This window comes from Drosophila tropicalis, unplaced genomic scaffold (assembly GCF_018151085.1).
Source record: "Drosophila tropicalis isolate 14030-0801.00 unplaced genomic scaffold, ASM1815108v1 contig_393, whole genome shotgun sequence".
Lineage (NCBI taxonomy): Eukaryota > Metazoa > Arthropoda > Insecta > Diptera > Drosophilidae > Drosophila > Drosophila tropicalis.
In genome coordinates, this window is record NW_027172855.1 from 4,932,206 (window position 1) to 4,946,496 (window position 14,291).

A 14,291-nucleotide genomic window follows, 5' to 3' on the forward strand; every position below is an offset into this window, starting at 1 on the left:
AATCTAACGTTCATAATGCCATTTAAAAACAAGAATAATTTTTATATCATTTTTGACATTCATTATAAATTTAATTACATTTAAATTAAAACAATTTATAATTATAATTCTTGAGAAACTCAAAATCAAAAAAAATACCATTTACATTCTAAGTATACAATTTTTTTTAGTATTTTAGTATATTTTGAATAACATTTTTTTTTTTTGTCATGTCAAAAAAAAAGAAACCAGTATAGGGTAAAAAATCCCTGTATATAATCAGGGTTGATTGGCGGTACCTTGCCCCCTCTCTTCACTAACCAACCCGGTGAAATCGTTTTGTTTTGTGCTGAAAAAAGTGCCTGGAAATAAACAAATGTAAAATAAGTTTATAATTACATACAAGTGATGAGCAGGCAGCCGACAACTTTGACGATCGATCCGCGGCACTTCTGAAAAAACAGCTAGGGCCAGGAATTTCCCACATCTTACCCAAATCGCATCGATTTTTTTCTCCTCCGCCCAGGAAAAAAATAGGAACAAGAAAAGCCAATTAAAAAGAGTTTAATTTGCAACCGAAACTGCAATGTCAAGACATCCCAGCGACCGAAAGGTCTACGTTGGTGACCTCGGAAACAATGCTCGTAAAAATGATTTGGAGTATGCATTTGGAGCGTACGGAAGTTTGAGAAGTGTTTGGATTGCCCGCAATCCTCCGGGTTTTGCATTTGTAGAGTTCGAGAGTGCGCGGGATGCAGCGGATGCGGTTAGAGGTTTAGATGGACGCCAAGTGTGTGGACGTCGAGCTCGGGTTGAGCTCTCCACTGGCAAATATGCACGCTCTGGTGGTGGGGGCGGTGGTGGAGGAGGAGGTGGTGGCGGAGGCGGTGGTGGTGGAGGAGGAGGACGCGATGGACGTGATCGTGGAGGCCGGGGTGATGATAAATGCTATGAGTGTGGCGGGCGCGGTCATTTTGCACGCCATTGCCGTGAACGTAAAGCAAGGCAGCGACGCAGGTAAGTCCAGAAATGTTTTCTCATTCATAATTTTCGCTTAAATAGAATGCTAAAAAAAAAAATAAAATGGAGGGATTTTATCTACATAGAAATATTGGAGATGGACCGTGAGTCCTTTGCTTAGAGTGTTTATAGAATTAAAAAACATTCAATTGCTGGTTTATTCACTTTTAATAAATTTGAATTTCGTTAATATTTGTATCCAATGTGAATATACATTTAATATGTAACTGTGTATACAAGGGATTTATTAATTCGTGACCGCTGTGAAAAATATTACGCATTAGTGCCGGAAGCTTAATTTTAACGACGTTCGCTGATGAATTTGAAAATTTGATGCTGGTGCTACAAATAGTTTTTAAACAATCCAAATATATAAAGTATGCTAACTAAATTTAAAGTTGTATCCAAATAATTATAGTGCGTGTTATTTAATGTGTGAAAGTGTCTAAAACTTGATTATTTAAAACCTGATGGAACTACCCTTAAACTATCGATATTAAAATGGCGCACATCGATAACCATTCACATTTATCGGCGTGGTGACAACTCTGTGCCTTACGCACACGTGCTCAGGCTTCATTTTCGATTTTTTCTTTCACACGCGGCATTCCCCTAAAGAAGGTTAAGTTTTCTTTTACCACTGTGGATTTTGTTTTAAATAAAATAATTAATAACTGTGAGCCATGTTTGTGCTCTACGAAACGCCTGCGGGCTACGCCATTTTCAAATTGCTCGATGAAAAGAAGCTGGAACAGGTGGACAATTTGTATTTAGAGTTCCAGACTCCAGAAAAGGCAAACAAGTTGCTAAAGTTAAAGCATTTTGAAAAATTCAATGATACCACAGAGGCTCTGGCGGCAGCCACAGCGGCGGTAGAAGGAAAAGTGGCAAAGCCCCTAAAGAAAACACTGAAGAAACTGCTTGTTGATGAAGTCCAATCCTCGCTGTTGGTGGCCGATGCCAAACTTGGTACAGCCATTAAGGAGAAGTTATCAGTACAGTGTGTATACAACACCGGAGTTCAGGAGCTGATGCGATGCATACGCCAGCAAGCTGATAGTTTACTTGGAGGACTGCCCAAGCGGGAAATGACAGCCATGGCCTTGGGTCTGGCACATTCTCTCTCACGGTACAAGTTGAAGTTCTCACCCGACAAAATCGACACGATGATTGTTCAGGCCCAATGTCTCCTCGATGACCTGGACAAAGAGCTGAATAACTATATGATGCGAGCCCGGGAATGGTATGGCTGGCATTTTCCCGAGCTGGGCAAGATTATTACCGATAATATTGCATTTGTGAAAACCATTAAACTGGTTGGCACACGTGATCAAATGTCCAAATCAGATTTATCTGACATTTTGCCCGAAGACGTTGAGGAGAAAGTCAAAGAGGCTGCCGAAATATCCATGGGAACAGAAATCTCCGAAGAAGATGTCTTAAATATTCAGTGTTTATGTGATGAAATTATTTCGATCAATGATTATCGCACACATTTATATGATTACCTTAAAGCCCGCATGATGGCCATGGCTCCGAACTTGACAGTACTTGTGGGTGACACAGTGGGTGCTCGTCTCATTGCCCATGCGGGTTCGCTTATTAATCTGGCTAAACATCCCTCTTCAACGGTGCAAATCCTTGGAGCAGAAAAGGCACTCTTCCGAGCCCTCAAAACCAAGAAGGACACACCGAAATACGGTTTGATCTATCATGCCCAGCTGGTTGGTCAGGCGAGTCAGAAAAACAAGGGCAAAATATCTCGTTCATTGGCTGCCAAGGCCTCCTTGGCCACACGTGTGGATGCCTTCGGCGAGGAAGCCACCTTTGAGCTAGGTGCCGCACACAAGGTGAAGTTGGAATCGCGTCTTCGTTTGCTGGAGGAGGGTAACCTGAGGAAACTGTCTGGCACAGGAAAGGCTAAAGCTAAATTTGAAAAATATCAGGCCAAGAGGTGAGTAAAAATTTAATTTAACTATTTAACAGGGATGCAGATAATCCCATCCATGGCGAATCTGCATTCCTAGTTATGTAATGAACAAACTTTCAAATCTCCAATGATGAAATTTACTATGGTTTCGCAATTCTCTGACAATATTCCCCATGAGGAAAAACCTTGGCTGTCTGAATGGATTTGTGTTAAAAGTTTAGTTCGTCTTTGTATGTCCTATGTGCAGATACTTACAACATTTTCATAATATCTTTACAGTGAGGTGTTTACATACCAACCAGAAGCGGATAACACTTTGAATGTTAAAAAACGCAAACACTCCGAAACGGAACCCGAAACACCTGTCAAGAAGGAGCCTGTAGATGAGTCGCAAGCCGATGAATCCTTGCTTAAGTCTGACAAGAAAAAGAAAAAGAAGAAGAACAAGGACAAGGATGAGGAAGCACCTGTTGAGCCTAAAACTGAAGTAAAGGAAGAGGAAGAAGCTGCCCCTCAGCCATCCAAGAAAAAGAAAAAGTCAAAGCAACAACAAGAGTAGAAGGGAACTTTTCATCCTCTTCCTCCTCCTGCATCCTTTAGTTAATTAAGGTTTTTTATTATTAACTTACTTAGTTTGTAAAGCTAGCCCCCCACCCTGATAAGCAAAAAGAGTTTATTTTTGTGTTGTACATTAGAAATAAAATGTAATATCCCATAGCTGAAATTTTTTTTCTTTAAGAATTTCAACTTATTTCTATTTATTAAGTTGGGTTTTCGAACTCTTACATGGTAGTTTGCAGAAAATAGCAAAACTATGTATTAAGTAATTAATGTCCTTACTTGTTTTTAATATAAACATAAACTAGTTAATCAAGTCTGTCCTCGTTTCCGAATCGATTTCAGCCAAGATAAATTCCTCTCCGTTTTCGAACTTGCTGTTCTTAATCGTTTTGTAAGCTAAGCTCAAAGCAATTTTGTTTCGCCTGAGTCAGCTGATTACGGAGTTAACTTTATAATTATTTAGGTATACATACATTTTTTTGATTGCAAATTAGGTCTCGACAAAAATAACTTATTCCACAGACTCAAAGGCAAACGATTTGAAACCGAATAATTTGGCTTGGAGTCGAAAGGAAGAACAGGTCTCAAATCCGATTCCAACAAATTTCAAGGTTATCGGTTAATTAGTTTCAGGAAATTTTGGTTACCGAACTGGAAAACACGCTTAAAGTTTTCGTTTTAAACTTTTAAAGTGGACTAAACCTCGGAGATGTATGTACCTATATATTTTCTTCGACCTGCTAGGTGTATATACCCCCTTAAAGAGTTTTTTGTACCAATTAAAATATTCCTAAATGAAATTTAATTACTCATAAAAGTGATTCTTGGTGAATAAATACAAATTCGTATACAAGAACGTAAACACAGATCTTTACTTAATTTAAGGTATACTAACACATATTTTAAATAATCAGTAGGCAGAACACCAAACTGATGAGACATTAGGCGCCTACTTTTTAGTTTTTTTTTTACCTTTTTTTCATCCAAGAGAATTGAAATCTTTTGGAGGCCATCGCTTAATGTAAATGAACGAAAGTGAGACTAAGCCAAATCAATCAAGCAGAAAATGTTTACATCAGCAACAGCTCTATCCATTTTGGCTTGCATCATGCGGCTTTTGCGGTCCATGGATCTGCGGAACATAAGACTCAATATAAAAGGCATGAAACGATTGACAAATGAGATCAGTTGAATTTGATAGAATGCGAGGCCAACTGAAGTTGCTGTTGGTCCTGGCATTGCTGCTTACATACGCAGCGGCCAAGAAGAAGGAGGCCTCCTCCGAGGAGGAGGAAGAAGGCGGCGAGAAACATGAGAAGAAAAAGTATGGCGATGAGGAGCATAAAGGTGAACACGGGCACAAGGAGCATAAGGAATGGGAAGAGGATGAGAAAAAACATCACGAGGAGGAGGATCATGACCATCATCATGGCGATAAAGGTGAAAAGAAGAAGAAACACTATGATGAAAAAGATGAGCATGGCGAGAAACATGAACATGGTGCTCATAAGAAGGGCGGCAAGCATCATCACAAGAAGAAACACAAAAAGGGACACAAAGAAATGGAATATCATAAGAAATTCAACAAAGATGAATACTACAAGGAGAAGAAATTCTATGATGATGAGCATAAGGGAGGTCACCACAAGAAGTATGGCAAAGAGCACAAACATCACGCCGAGGAGCACGGCGAGCACAAGAAGGGCGAGAAACACGAGAGTGGCAAAAAGAAGGGACACAAAAAACATCATGGACATTTCAAGAAGGGACATCACGATGAGGATCACAAAAAATACAAAAAGGAACATAAGTATGGTGATAGCTACGAGGAGAAGGAGGAGCATGGCAAGAAGGGCGAGAAGAAGCATGGTCACAAGCATTATAAAAAGAAAGGCGGCAAACACTGATCTTAGTTAAACGAATTTGATAAACAAAGTAAAAAAATAAACATCTAAAATATATATTAAAACCAAACAAAAAAATTTGATTAAATTTATGTATTTTAGAGCTATTGGGCAATATATTATGGAATCAAGGAATATATATGATTATTTGGATACTAATCCATAAAAGTTTTTCGTGCGACTAGTGAATAAATGCTAAAATTTCGATATAAAATTGCACTTCCTTCTGTGATACATAAGACCATGGGTCTGAGATTATAAATAAATTAATTTTAGTACGTTTATTAAAGTTTTAATTAGATTATTTACTAAATATAATTTTGTTTTTTCTGCATTCTTTACAGAAGCAATTCATTCAGCAGATCGCGCAGTACATCCAGACACAGGCGCCGTAGCACTCGTTCCAAATCCGGCGGTGGTGGTGGATCCCGTTCACGCAGCCGTTCAGCTGGCTCTATTCCAGGACGTCGAGCTGGTGGTCCTGGTGTACGTGCGAACGGACGCGATGAGAATGGCGGTGCTGGTGGTGGCGGCTCGATGTCACGTTATAGTGATCATGATCGTAATGGAAGTGGACCTGCAGATCACTCACCGCCGCCATCAAAGCGACGATACGATGATGATGTTGACGAGGATGTACGAGATAGAGGATCGCGCTCGCCTTCTCCGCCGCCTCGTCGTCGCGGTGACTCATCGGTTTCACGTTCCATGTCCAGGGACTAGCGACATGGTCAGCAAATGCTCCATTTTCTCCACCCTCCTTTCATTCCCAACACTCACTCAACATATAATAGAAAACGAAAAAGAACAACAGGAATAAGATTACTATTCAAAATCAATAAGATAGGATCAGAAAATTCAGGCAGTATATATCATTTATTGATCACAATTTTAGTATAGTATTTAATTTATGACTGAAAACAAACAAACAAATATCCTGAATCACTTAGCATGCCGCCAGCAAAACAATAGCAAAAAGCAGTAATCATATTTTTCTAACTTGGATCGACTCAAAAGAAAAAATAACGATCTAGTCATAATATGGATTCTTATTTTACATGCCCTTGCAAAACAGGATATTTTTATTACATTTTTGGTCAGAACTAACACTGCTTCCGACTATACAAAGTTCATATATTAATATATAGATTCTTGATTCATCATGAACTCGAATACCCAACTATCAAAGGAATCTTAAGTCTTAAAGTTATCCATCTTATCGTGTCTCATATATTTTTAGTTGCCTTTATTCTATGTAGGGCCAATTTAATAGATAACTGGAATACATCGAAACATAATTATATAGAAGGTCCTAGTGAAAATGTTCTTTATAAGTTATGGTGCGTGCATATAAGTTTTATTTCCAAATTTTATTACGTGAAATGCCATAGAAATCTAAAGCCCATTTGTCTTTTTGGTTAAATCGGGACTTTTGCAAGGGTATAAAAAACAACAGAACAGTCGAAGTCAGCCTAGTTCCTCCGGGAATGTTCGAATATATTTTTCACGCCTCCAACCCTCATTTTTAATGTCAATTCCGGATCACCAAAAATAAATAAAAGAAAAGAAAAAAAGTGTAGAAGAAAACCCTAATTGATATTTTCCTCAAACATTTTTCAAGATGTTTTTTACGAAGCAAATATTCATTTTTAATTTAAGTCTTGCAACATTTTGCATATACATATATGTCATTACTAGTTTAGTTTTATAAATAAAAATAAAAACAAAATATATGTATGTATGAATTCTTAAGATTCGTGTTTGAATCATATAGCAAATGCGCGAAGAACTAAATAAACAAATGCCGAAATTATTCAATCAAATAAATTAAATGCCAAAAAAAAATCAAAACCCCACAGAAACGAATAAGTTGAATTAGTTTTATTCAGGAATGATAGGTTTTTTTTTTCAACTTTAGTAATAATTTGTAATTTTAATTTTTATTTCGATATAAATCAGTTTTCATTTTGGTAGCAAACATATTCCTGTATATTTTCTTTCAAGCTAAATCAATAACTTTAGTTTTTTAAAGCTCCCGATAATAAACAAAATCATTTTACATTATACAAATTAAAATTAGACCAAAGATTTAATTTTTTAAATTATCCAACTATCGCCGGCTGGCAACCCTATTATCGATGTGTAATTAGAGAATCGATAATAGTGTTTCGCCAACCCTGTTTACAACACGCTATAAGTGAGCGTTTGTAGTATAACAAAAACGAGGTGTTAGGAAAAAAAATATTGTAAAGTACTGACCTCAAAAGTACAATGGGAGTACCAGCATTTTTTCGCTGGCTTAGCCGAAAGTATCCGAGTGTGATAATCGAGTGCAATGAAAATAAGAAACTTGACCCGGAAACGGGTAAAAACACCTATGAGGACTCCACATTGCCGAATCCAAATGGAGTGGAGTTTGATAATTTATATTTGGACATGAATGGTATTATTCATCCGTGTACGCATCCCGAAGACAAGCCGGCACCGAAAAACGAGGACGAAATGATGGTTGCCATTTTTGAGTGCATTGATCGGCTTTTTGGCATAGTTCGACCACGTAAGGTGCTCTATATGGCCATCGATGGAGTGGCACCGCGTGCCAAGATGAACCAGCAGAGGTCACGTCGGTTCCGTGCGGCCAAGGAGACCATCGAGAAGAGGGCGGAGATTGAGCGGATACGCGAAGAACTGTTGTCCAAGGGCTGCAAGTTGCCGCCAGAAAAGGAGAAGGGTGAACATTTCGACTCCAATTGCATTACACCCGGTACACCGTTCATGGATCGATTGAGTAAATGTTTGCACTATTATGTGCATGATCGTTTGAACAACAACCCAGCCTGGAAGGGTGTCAAAGTCATCCTATCAGATGCCAATGTGCCCGGTGAGGGGGAGCACAAAATTATGGACTATATACGCAAACAACGGGCTCAACCGGATCATGATCCCAATACGCAGCATGTTCTATGCGGCGCCGATGCGGATTTGATTATGTTGGGTCTCGCCACTCATGAGCCCAATTTTACTATCATTCGGGAAGAGTTTTTACCCAATAAGCCACGACCATGCGATGTGTGCAATCAATTTGGTCATGAAATGGACAAATGTGTGGGGCTCAATGCAATCGGCACCACATCAGCCAATTTTAAGCCCGATGTACCTATAGGAGCTGAAGTGAAATTCATTTTTGTGCGTTTAAGTGTTCTGAGGGAATACTTGAAGAAAACACTGGAAATGCCGAATCTTCCATTTGCCTATGATTTTGAGCGTGCTTTGGATGATTGGGTATTCATGTGCTTCTTTGTGGGCAACGATTTCCTACCCCATTTGCCTAGTCTGGAGATCAGAGAGGGAGCAGTTGATCGCCTTGTGGAGCTGTACAAGAAATGTGTATATAAGACTCAGGGCTATCTAACCGATTCCGGTGATGTCAATTTGGATCGCGTACAACTGATAATGACTGATTTGGGTAATGCCGAAGATCAGATCTTTAAGGATCGTCAGCGTAGAGAAAAGCAATTCAGAGATCGTGAGAAGAAAAAGCGTCAATGGGAGCGTAACGATATGAAATCCTTGGAGCAGAGTGTTTTCGGACCACAAGCTGTGGGCGCCGGAAAGGGAGATGGTCCCACCAATATTCAAAACTACAAAGCCGAAGCTGCTGCTTTAAGATTGGGCCAGAAACGTTCGGGTAACGATGCTGGATTAGATGCCGAAGAGGAGGATGAGGATTGCAATGATGAGGTGCGTCTATGGGAGGATGGTTTCAAAAATCGTTATTACGAGTCGAAATTTGATGTGGGACCAGATAATCTACAATTCCGATATGCCGTCGCCTTGCAATATGTGCGAGGACTTTGCTGGGTATTGAAATACTATTACCAAGGCTGTTCCTCCTGGAATTGGTATTTCCCTTATCATTATGCACCATTTGCCTCGGATTTTGTGAATATTCAGGGACTATCCACATTATTTGAGAAGGGCACCAAACCATTTAATCCGCTCGAGCAGCTGATGGGCGTATTTCCAGCCGCCAGTAGTTCTCATGTACCAGAACCTTGGGTGGAACTTATGTCAAGTCCGACATCACCAATTATCGATTTCTATCCGGAAGATTTCAAAATTGATTTGAACGGCAAGAAGTTTGCCTGGCAAGGCGTTGCCCTGCTCCCGTTTGTGGACGAGAAAAGACTCTTCAAAGCCCTGGTGCCTTTCTATGATCAATTAACAAGCGAGGAAGTGAAGCGAAATAAGCGTGGAAATAATTATCTATACATTAGTAAGGAGAGTCCTCACTTTAAGGTGGCCAACAAGATCTACCGCCAAAAAATTGATGAAGCAGCCCAGTTTAATAAAGAGGAAGGCTATCCCATCTCTTTGGATGGCATGAGAGGGACAATTAATAGCACGGAACTTAGCACTGCCATAAATGCTATACTCAAGTCACCTATTGGTGATCTACCCGATATCACAGATAATCAGATTGTGACAACAACATTTAATGATCCCCAATACGACGATGATTACATATTTCCGGCCAAACGTCTGCCTAAAGCTGTTGATCCGCCCCAGGTTTTATCCTCCCAAGATCATCATAACAAAACAGGCCCAGTTATTGGATTCAATAGTCACTTACAGCGTGCCTATGTTCCACAAGGTGGTCATCGTATGATTAACAATAGCATGCAACGTAATCAAGGTGGCTATGGTGGAGGAGGTGGTGGACAAGGACAAGGACAAGGTGGTAGCTACCAGAGGAACTATAATAACTACAATAATAATTATCAACAAGGACAACAAGGAAATTATAACAATTATCAGAGAAACCAACAGCAACAACAACATCAACAGCAACATTATGGAGGTCAGAATCAAAGAAGGCAACAACAAAATTATAATAATAATTATAATCAAAACAATGGACAACGTTACAATTCAAATTACAACAATTACAATAATCATAATAATAGTAATCCACAACAAAGAGCCAACTACAACAATAACCGCGGTGGGCAACAACAGCATTCAAATTATAGAAGATTTTAAATTTAATGTTCAAACAAAATTTGTAATCATTTTTTTTACACAAAATATGTACGATTTTATGTATGTATTTATTTACATATTCAACAAATATAACCCTCATATGACGAAAAAAAAAATATATATATATATATATATATATATATACATATACATAAAATATAAACCTTGCGTCTCCCAAAAAAAAATTACAAGATTTTATATTCTTTTAGTGTGAGAAATAGGGCAAAAGCAAAAAGGGACGATAGAGACTTTGGAGCCAAAACAAAATAAACGGGAGCTCGGGACAGAACAACTATTAAGATGGTATTATTGGTTACCGATTTTTTTAAAATTATTCTTTGAATTATTCAGAGTAACGTCGTCAGAGTAACTTAAAAAAAAAATAAATTCCCCGTCGAAACAAGACATTATTCACTTATAAAGTGGGAATAAAGCTTATTTTAAGAAATTACTCTGCGGGACAAAAGGTTTTCAACTAAAAATAACTTAACTTTAAAAATATATAAACATTTCAGGAAACCAATGATATATTTCAGATTTCAGTTTAGAAAGTAGGTACATATTATGGTTTCGATAAGTTAATGAAATAATTAAGTAACCTTAAGTATTTTCAGGCCATGGTTTAGTATTTAGATAAAGTCAATTTGGAAAATAAGAAATTGTGCCTAATATTTGCAGAATTTGCCGATTCTAAATCCAATGTCCACTAAAAAACCATTATGATTCCCTCGGTAACCGCAATTTCATATCACATTATTTCCAAGAATTCAGATCAGTAGCAACAAAACTAATGCATTAAATTCCTTATTTACAATATATCAACTTAAAGATGTTGTTCCTGTTCAAAATCATTAAAAAAGTAGTCCTAAATACAATGAATAAATGAAACTTTAGATACTTTCCAAATTTTTGCATACTTCAAACAACGAAAAAAGGAGGAACATATATGTACATATGGAGGCAAAAAAAAAAAAAACTGCAAATATGTAAAAAAGCATAATTTTTTTAATGTATCAAAAAAAAAAAAAAAGATCATTCGTCTTTAACTAACGAATGGAATGTTTACAAAATAATAGTTTTCGTTTTCATTGTAACATAATAAATATTTTTAGTGTAATACTAGTTTACAGGTTTTACAGGACTATACTTAGTCTTTAATTCCACCATGGGGCACGCTTTTGTGTGTGTGTGTGTGTGTGAGGCGATTTCTTAACATAGAAATTTTCATAGAGTTCTGCCAAAAAAAAAAAGGAAATTCACATTGATGAAATGATTGAGTGGGTGGGATGGTCGTTTGTTTTCTTTGTTGAGCAGACAAGAGATGAACTTACAAATATACATGCTTAAAAAATTAACACAATTTTGTGAGCTTTTAGTTCACATAGAATTGGGAAGAGTTTTGGCTGGCAGAGTGAAGATCTGTCGGTTGATTTAACTTTTTGTGTTTTCATTATTTGTCCTCTTTCTATGATACAAGTTTATCAAACAATGGTGATAATTGATTTTTATTTCGATCGGAGGAGAAAGGTGTGCGCATTCGTCGGGTAAACGATCGCAAACATCGCTGACCCTCCAGACTTTCTGGAGTATTTGCCACAGCCAGAACAGTAACTGAAATGTTTTCGAAACATGTAAAATTGTTAGTACTTAGATTCAGTCAGTGCAGACTTAAAATGTAGTTACCCTTCTGTTCCAAAAGTTTAATTTGTTTCTTTGCCTCCCGTAGCTTGGTCATGAGGATTTCATTTTTACGCTTCTCTACAGTCAGCTCCAAGCCTAATTGCAGTTTACTCTTGGAGTCAACAGCGCTCAGAATTCTAAAAATTTATAGAAAATAAGCATATATTTTAATATTAAGAAATAAAAGTTAACTGTCATAGAATACACAAGAAATTTGTGTAACAATCTAAGTATGAGTAAACTATTCAAAATGTACTTACGGATGATTAAATATAGATTGTGAGGTGGGTCTTTTATTAGGATTTGGATGCATCATTTGGGCAATTAATTCATTGAAATCTTTGCTTAGTGCTGGTAATGGAGGAACTACACCATCTCTTAGTTTATGCCATTCTGGACCATTCTTTGGCAACGGTCGACCGCCTCCTGCCACCTCGTAGAGGGTGATGCCCAATGAGAATATATCGGCCTTAAATAGATTCGCATAGTCCTCTTGCAATATTTCTTTGGGTAGATAGCGACAATCGCCCTCTTCGACATGCGGTTCCTTCACGGAGGTCACATGACCCAAATCTCCGATTTTGTATGTAACCAAATTTTCAGAATTTCTCAACTCTTCATAGACACTATCCATGCCATCGCCATCATCATCTTTGCTTGGATTTTGTGCCTGTGTATCACCACCCATTTTGTGAGCCATTGGATTCATGGTAGAGAAAATATTTTCTGGCTTAAGATCCATGTGAACCAAATCATTGGAGTGTATGTAGCGTAAGCCCTCGATTACATGCATTAGTAGAATTTTTAGCTCGGATTCACCCAGCGGATGTTGCTGGATGCGAGATTGTAGACTGCCGCCATCGCAATATTCATTCTGTATCAGCATATGGTCATCTTCTGCCCAGGCAGAATAATATCGTACCACATTGTCATGTTTGCCCAGAACAGCGTGTGCCCAAACTTCGTTGAGTGCTCGTTTTCTAAAAAAATGATTAATCAGAGGTCAGGGGTCTCAATTCTCCGGTTAAGTGGCATGGGAAAACTTACTCGAAAGAGCTACCAGCTACGGGTTTCTTGCTTCTCTTAATGGCATAAATGCAGCCATCCAAGCGATTTACACACTGAAATACCTCTCCAAATTCTCCGACTCCAATGACGCTGACTTGCATGAATTCTCGCTTGAAACGACTAATGTTTGTATCATGAAGAGCCAAACGTTTCGGAGCCTGTTGGCTAAATTCACGCTGGGAGTCGATAGCACTATCACCGCTGGCAGAACCGTCCTCATCACAGTTGTCGCTCAGCAAGTACTTTTGCATGGCGTTCACATTGAGATTCTCACGTCCGAATTGGGTTCGACAGCGTTTCTTATTGTGTGCCAAGAGACCTATGAAAAAATGTTTATGGTTAGCTCAATAAATACACAAATTTCAGAATTTTCTATACTTACTGTCTGGTGTAAAGGGATTCACATTTGCCGTATCCTGGGGATGAGCTTGCATATTTCGATTGTGCAGTGGCAGGCAACGCGGTCGTTCTGTCAGCCGGACTAAATCCTCACGACGTGAGGCATTAACAGCGGCTGCGGCTGCAGACAGATGATTGCTGCATTGGGTCAATATGGTCTTTGGTGTGGCTGGTGTGCTAAAGAGGCGCAGAGCTTGAACTTTTTGGCATGGAGGCGACATGGATATATCTGGAACATCTACAGCTGGCCGTTTTTTAAACTGCGGACTCTCGCCCTCGTCTTCCTTTTCTGCAGAGTCCTTGTCAAAATCTTCATCGGCAAAACGCAATTTCCGTGGATGGAACACTTGCGTCGACGGCGACGGTGAACGGGATCGCATTTCCACACTGGAGTCCAGTTGTTCTGGCTGGCGAAAAGCCATTTTTTCTTTAAATAAATTTCAACTTGCTCGTAATTACTATTGACACAATTTCACTGAATGCTTTCTATTAACTAAAAAAAAAAAATGCTCAACAATAATAACAATTTTACAGTGAAGGAATGTAGCAGTAGCGAAGCGTTTCTATGCGTAGAGTGTTGCCAGATGTTCTTTATTTTCAAGCAACCCAAAACGATAGCATAAAAAATCTATGGAAAATCTGGCAACTTTATACGATGTTAAAACGGTCACACTGGTTACAATACTCGATGCACTTGATATTTTATC

The 14,291-nt window shown here is 38.4% G+C and overlaps 4 protein-coding genes across 5 annotated transcripts; 3 read left to right on the forward strand and 1 right to left on the reverse strand.

Moving 5' to 3' along the window:
• Window positions 1–279: 279 nt before the first annotated feature.
• Window positions 280–7,123, forward strand: x16 (x16 splicing factor). Its single transcript, XM_068284769.1, has 2 exons — window positions 280–996; window positions 5,739–7,123. Exons 1-2 carry the CDS (start codon window positions 566–568, stop codon window positions 6,115–6,117), a joined length of 810 nt encoding a protein of 269 aa, XP_068140870.1. The 5' UTR covers window positions 280–565; the 3' UTR covers window positions 6,118–7,123.
• nop5 (nop5 ribonucleoprotein) lies at window positions 1,584–3,653 on the forward strand. Its single transcript, XM_068284698.1, has 2 exons — window positions 1,584–2,953; window positions 3,209–3,653. The coding sequence occupies exons 1-2, from the start codon at window positions 1,683–1,685 to the stop codon at window positions 3,486–3,488; spliced, it is 1,551 nt and encodes a 516-aa protein (XP_068140799.1). The 5' UTR covers window positions 1,584–1,682; the 3' UTR covers window positions 3,489–3,653.
• A 449-nt stretch (window positions 7,124–7,572) lies between the features above and the next one.
• Rat1 (5'-3' exoribonuclease 2 Rat1) lies at window positions 7,573–10,568 on the forward strand. Its single transcript, XM_068284713.1, has one exon. It carries the CDS (start codon window positions 7,666–7,668, stop codon window positions 10,435–10,437), a length of 2,772 nt encoding a protein of 923 aa, XP_068140814.1. The 5' UTR covers window positions 7,573–7,665; the 3' UTR covers window positions 10,438–10,568.
• Window positions 10,569–11,420: 852 nt separating this feature from the next.
• On the reverse strand, window positions 11,421–14,151 carry Wee1 (Wee1 kinase). 2 transcript variants are annotated; one of them, XR_011031722.1, is made up of 6 exons: window positions 13,568–14,151; window positions 13,165–13,504; window positions 12,378–13,097; window positions 12,121–12,254; window positions 11,769–12,048; window positions 11,421–11,671 (listed from the first exon to the last, which is right to left on the reverse strand). XR_011031722.1 is itself a non-coding variant. In XM_068284386.1 (5 exons), exons 1-5 carry the CDS (start codon window positions 14,004–14,006, stop codon window positions 11,903–11,905), a joined length of 1,779 nt encoding a protein of 592 aa, XP_068140487.1. In that variant the 5' UTR covers window positions 14,007–14,151; the 3' UTR covers window positions 11,421–11,902. The 2 variants fall into 2 exon arrangements, 1 of the variants encoding a protein (XP_068140487.1); XM_068284386.1 differs by having other exon boundaries at window positions 11,421–12,048.
• Between the last annotated feature and the right edge of the window lie 140 nt (window positions 14,152–14,291).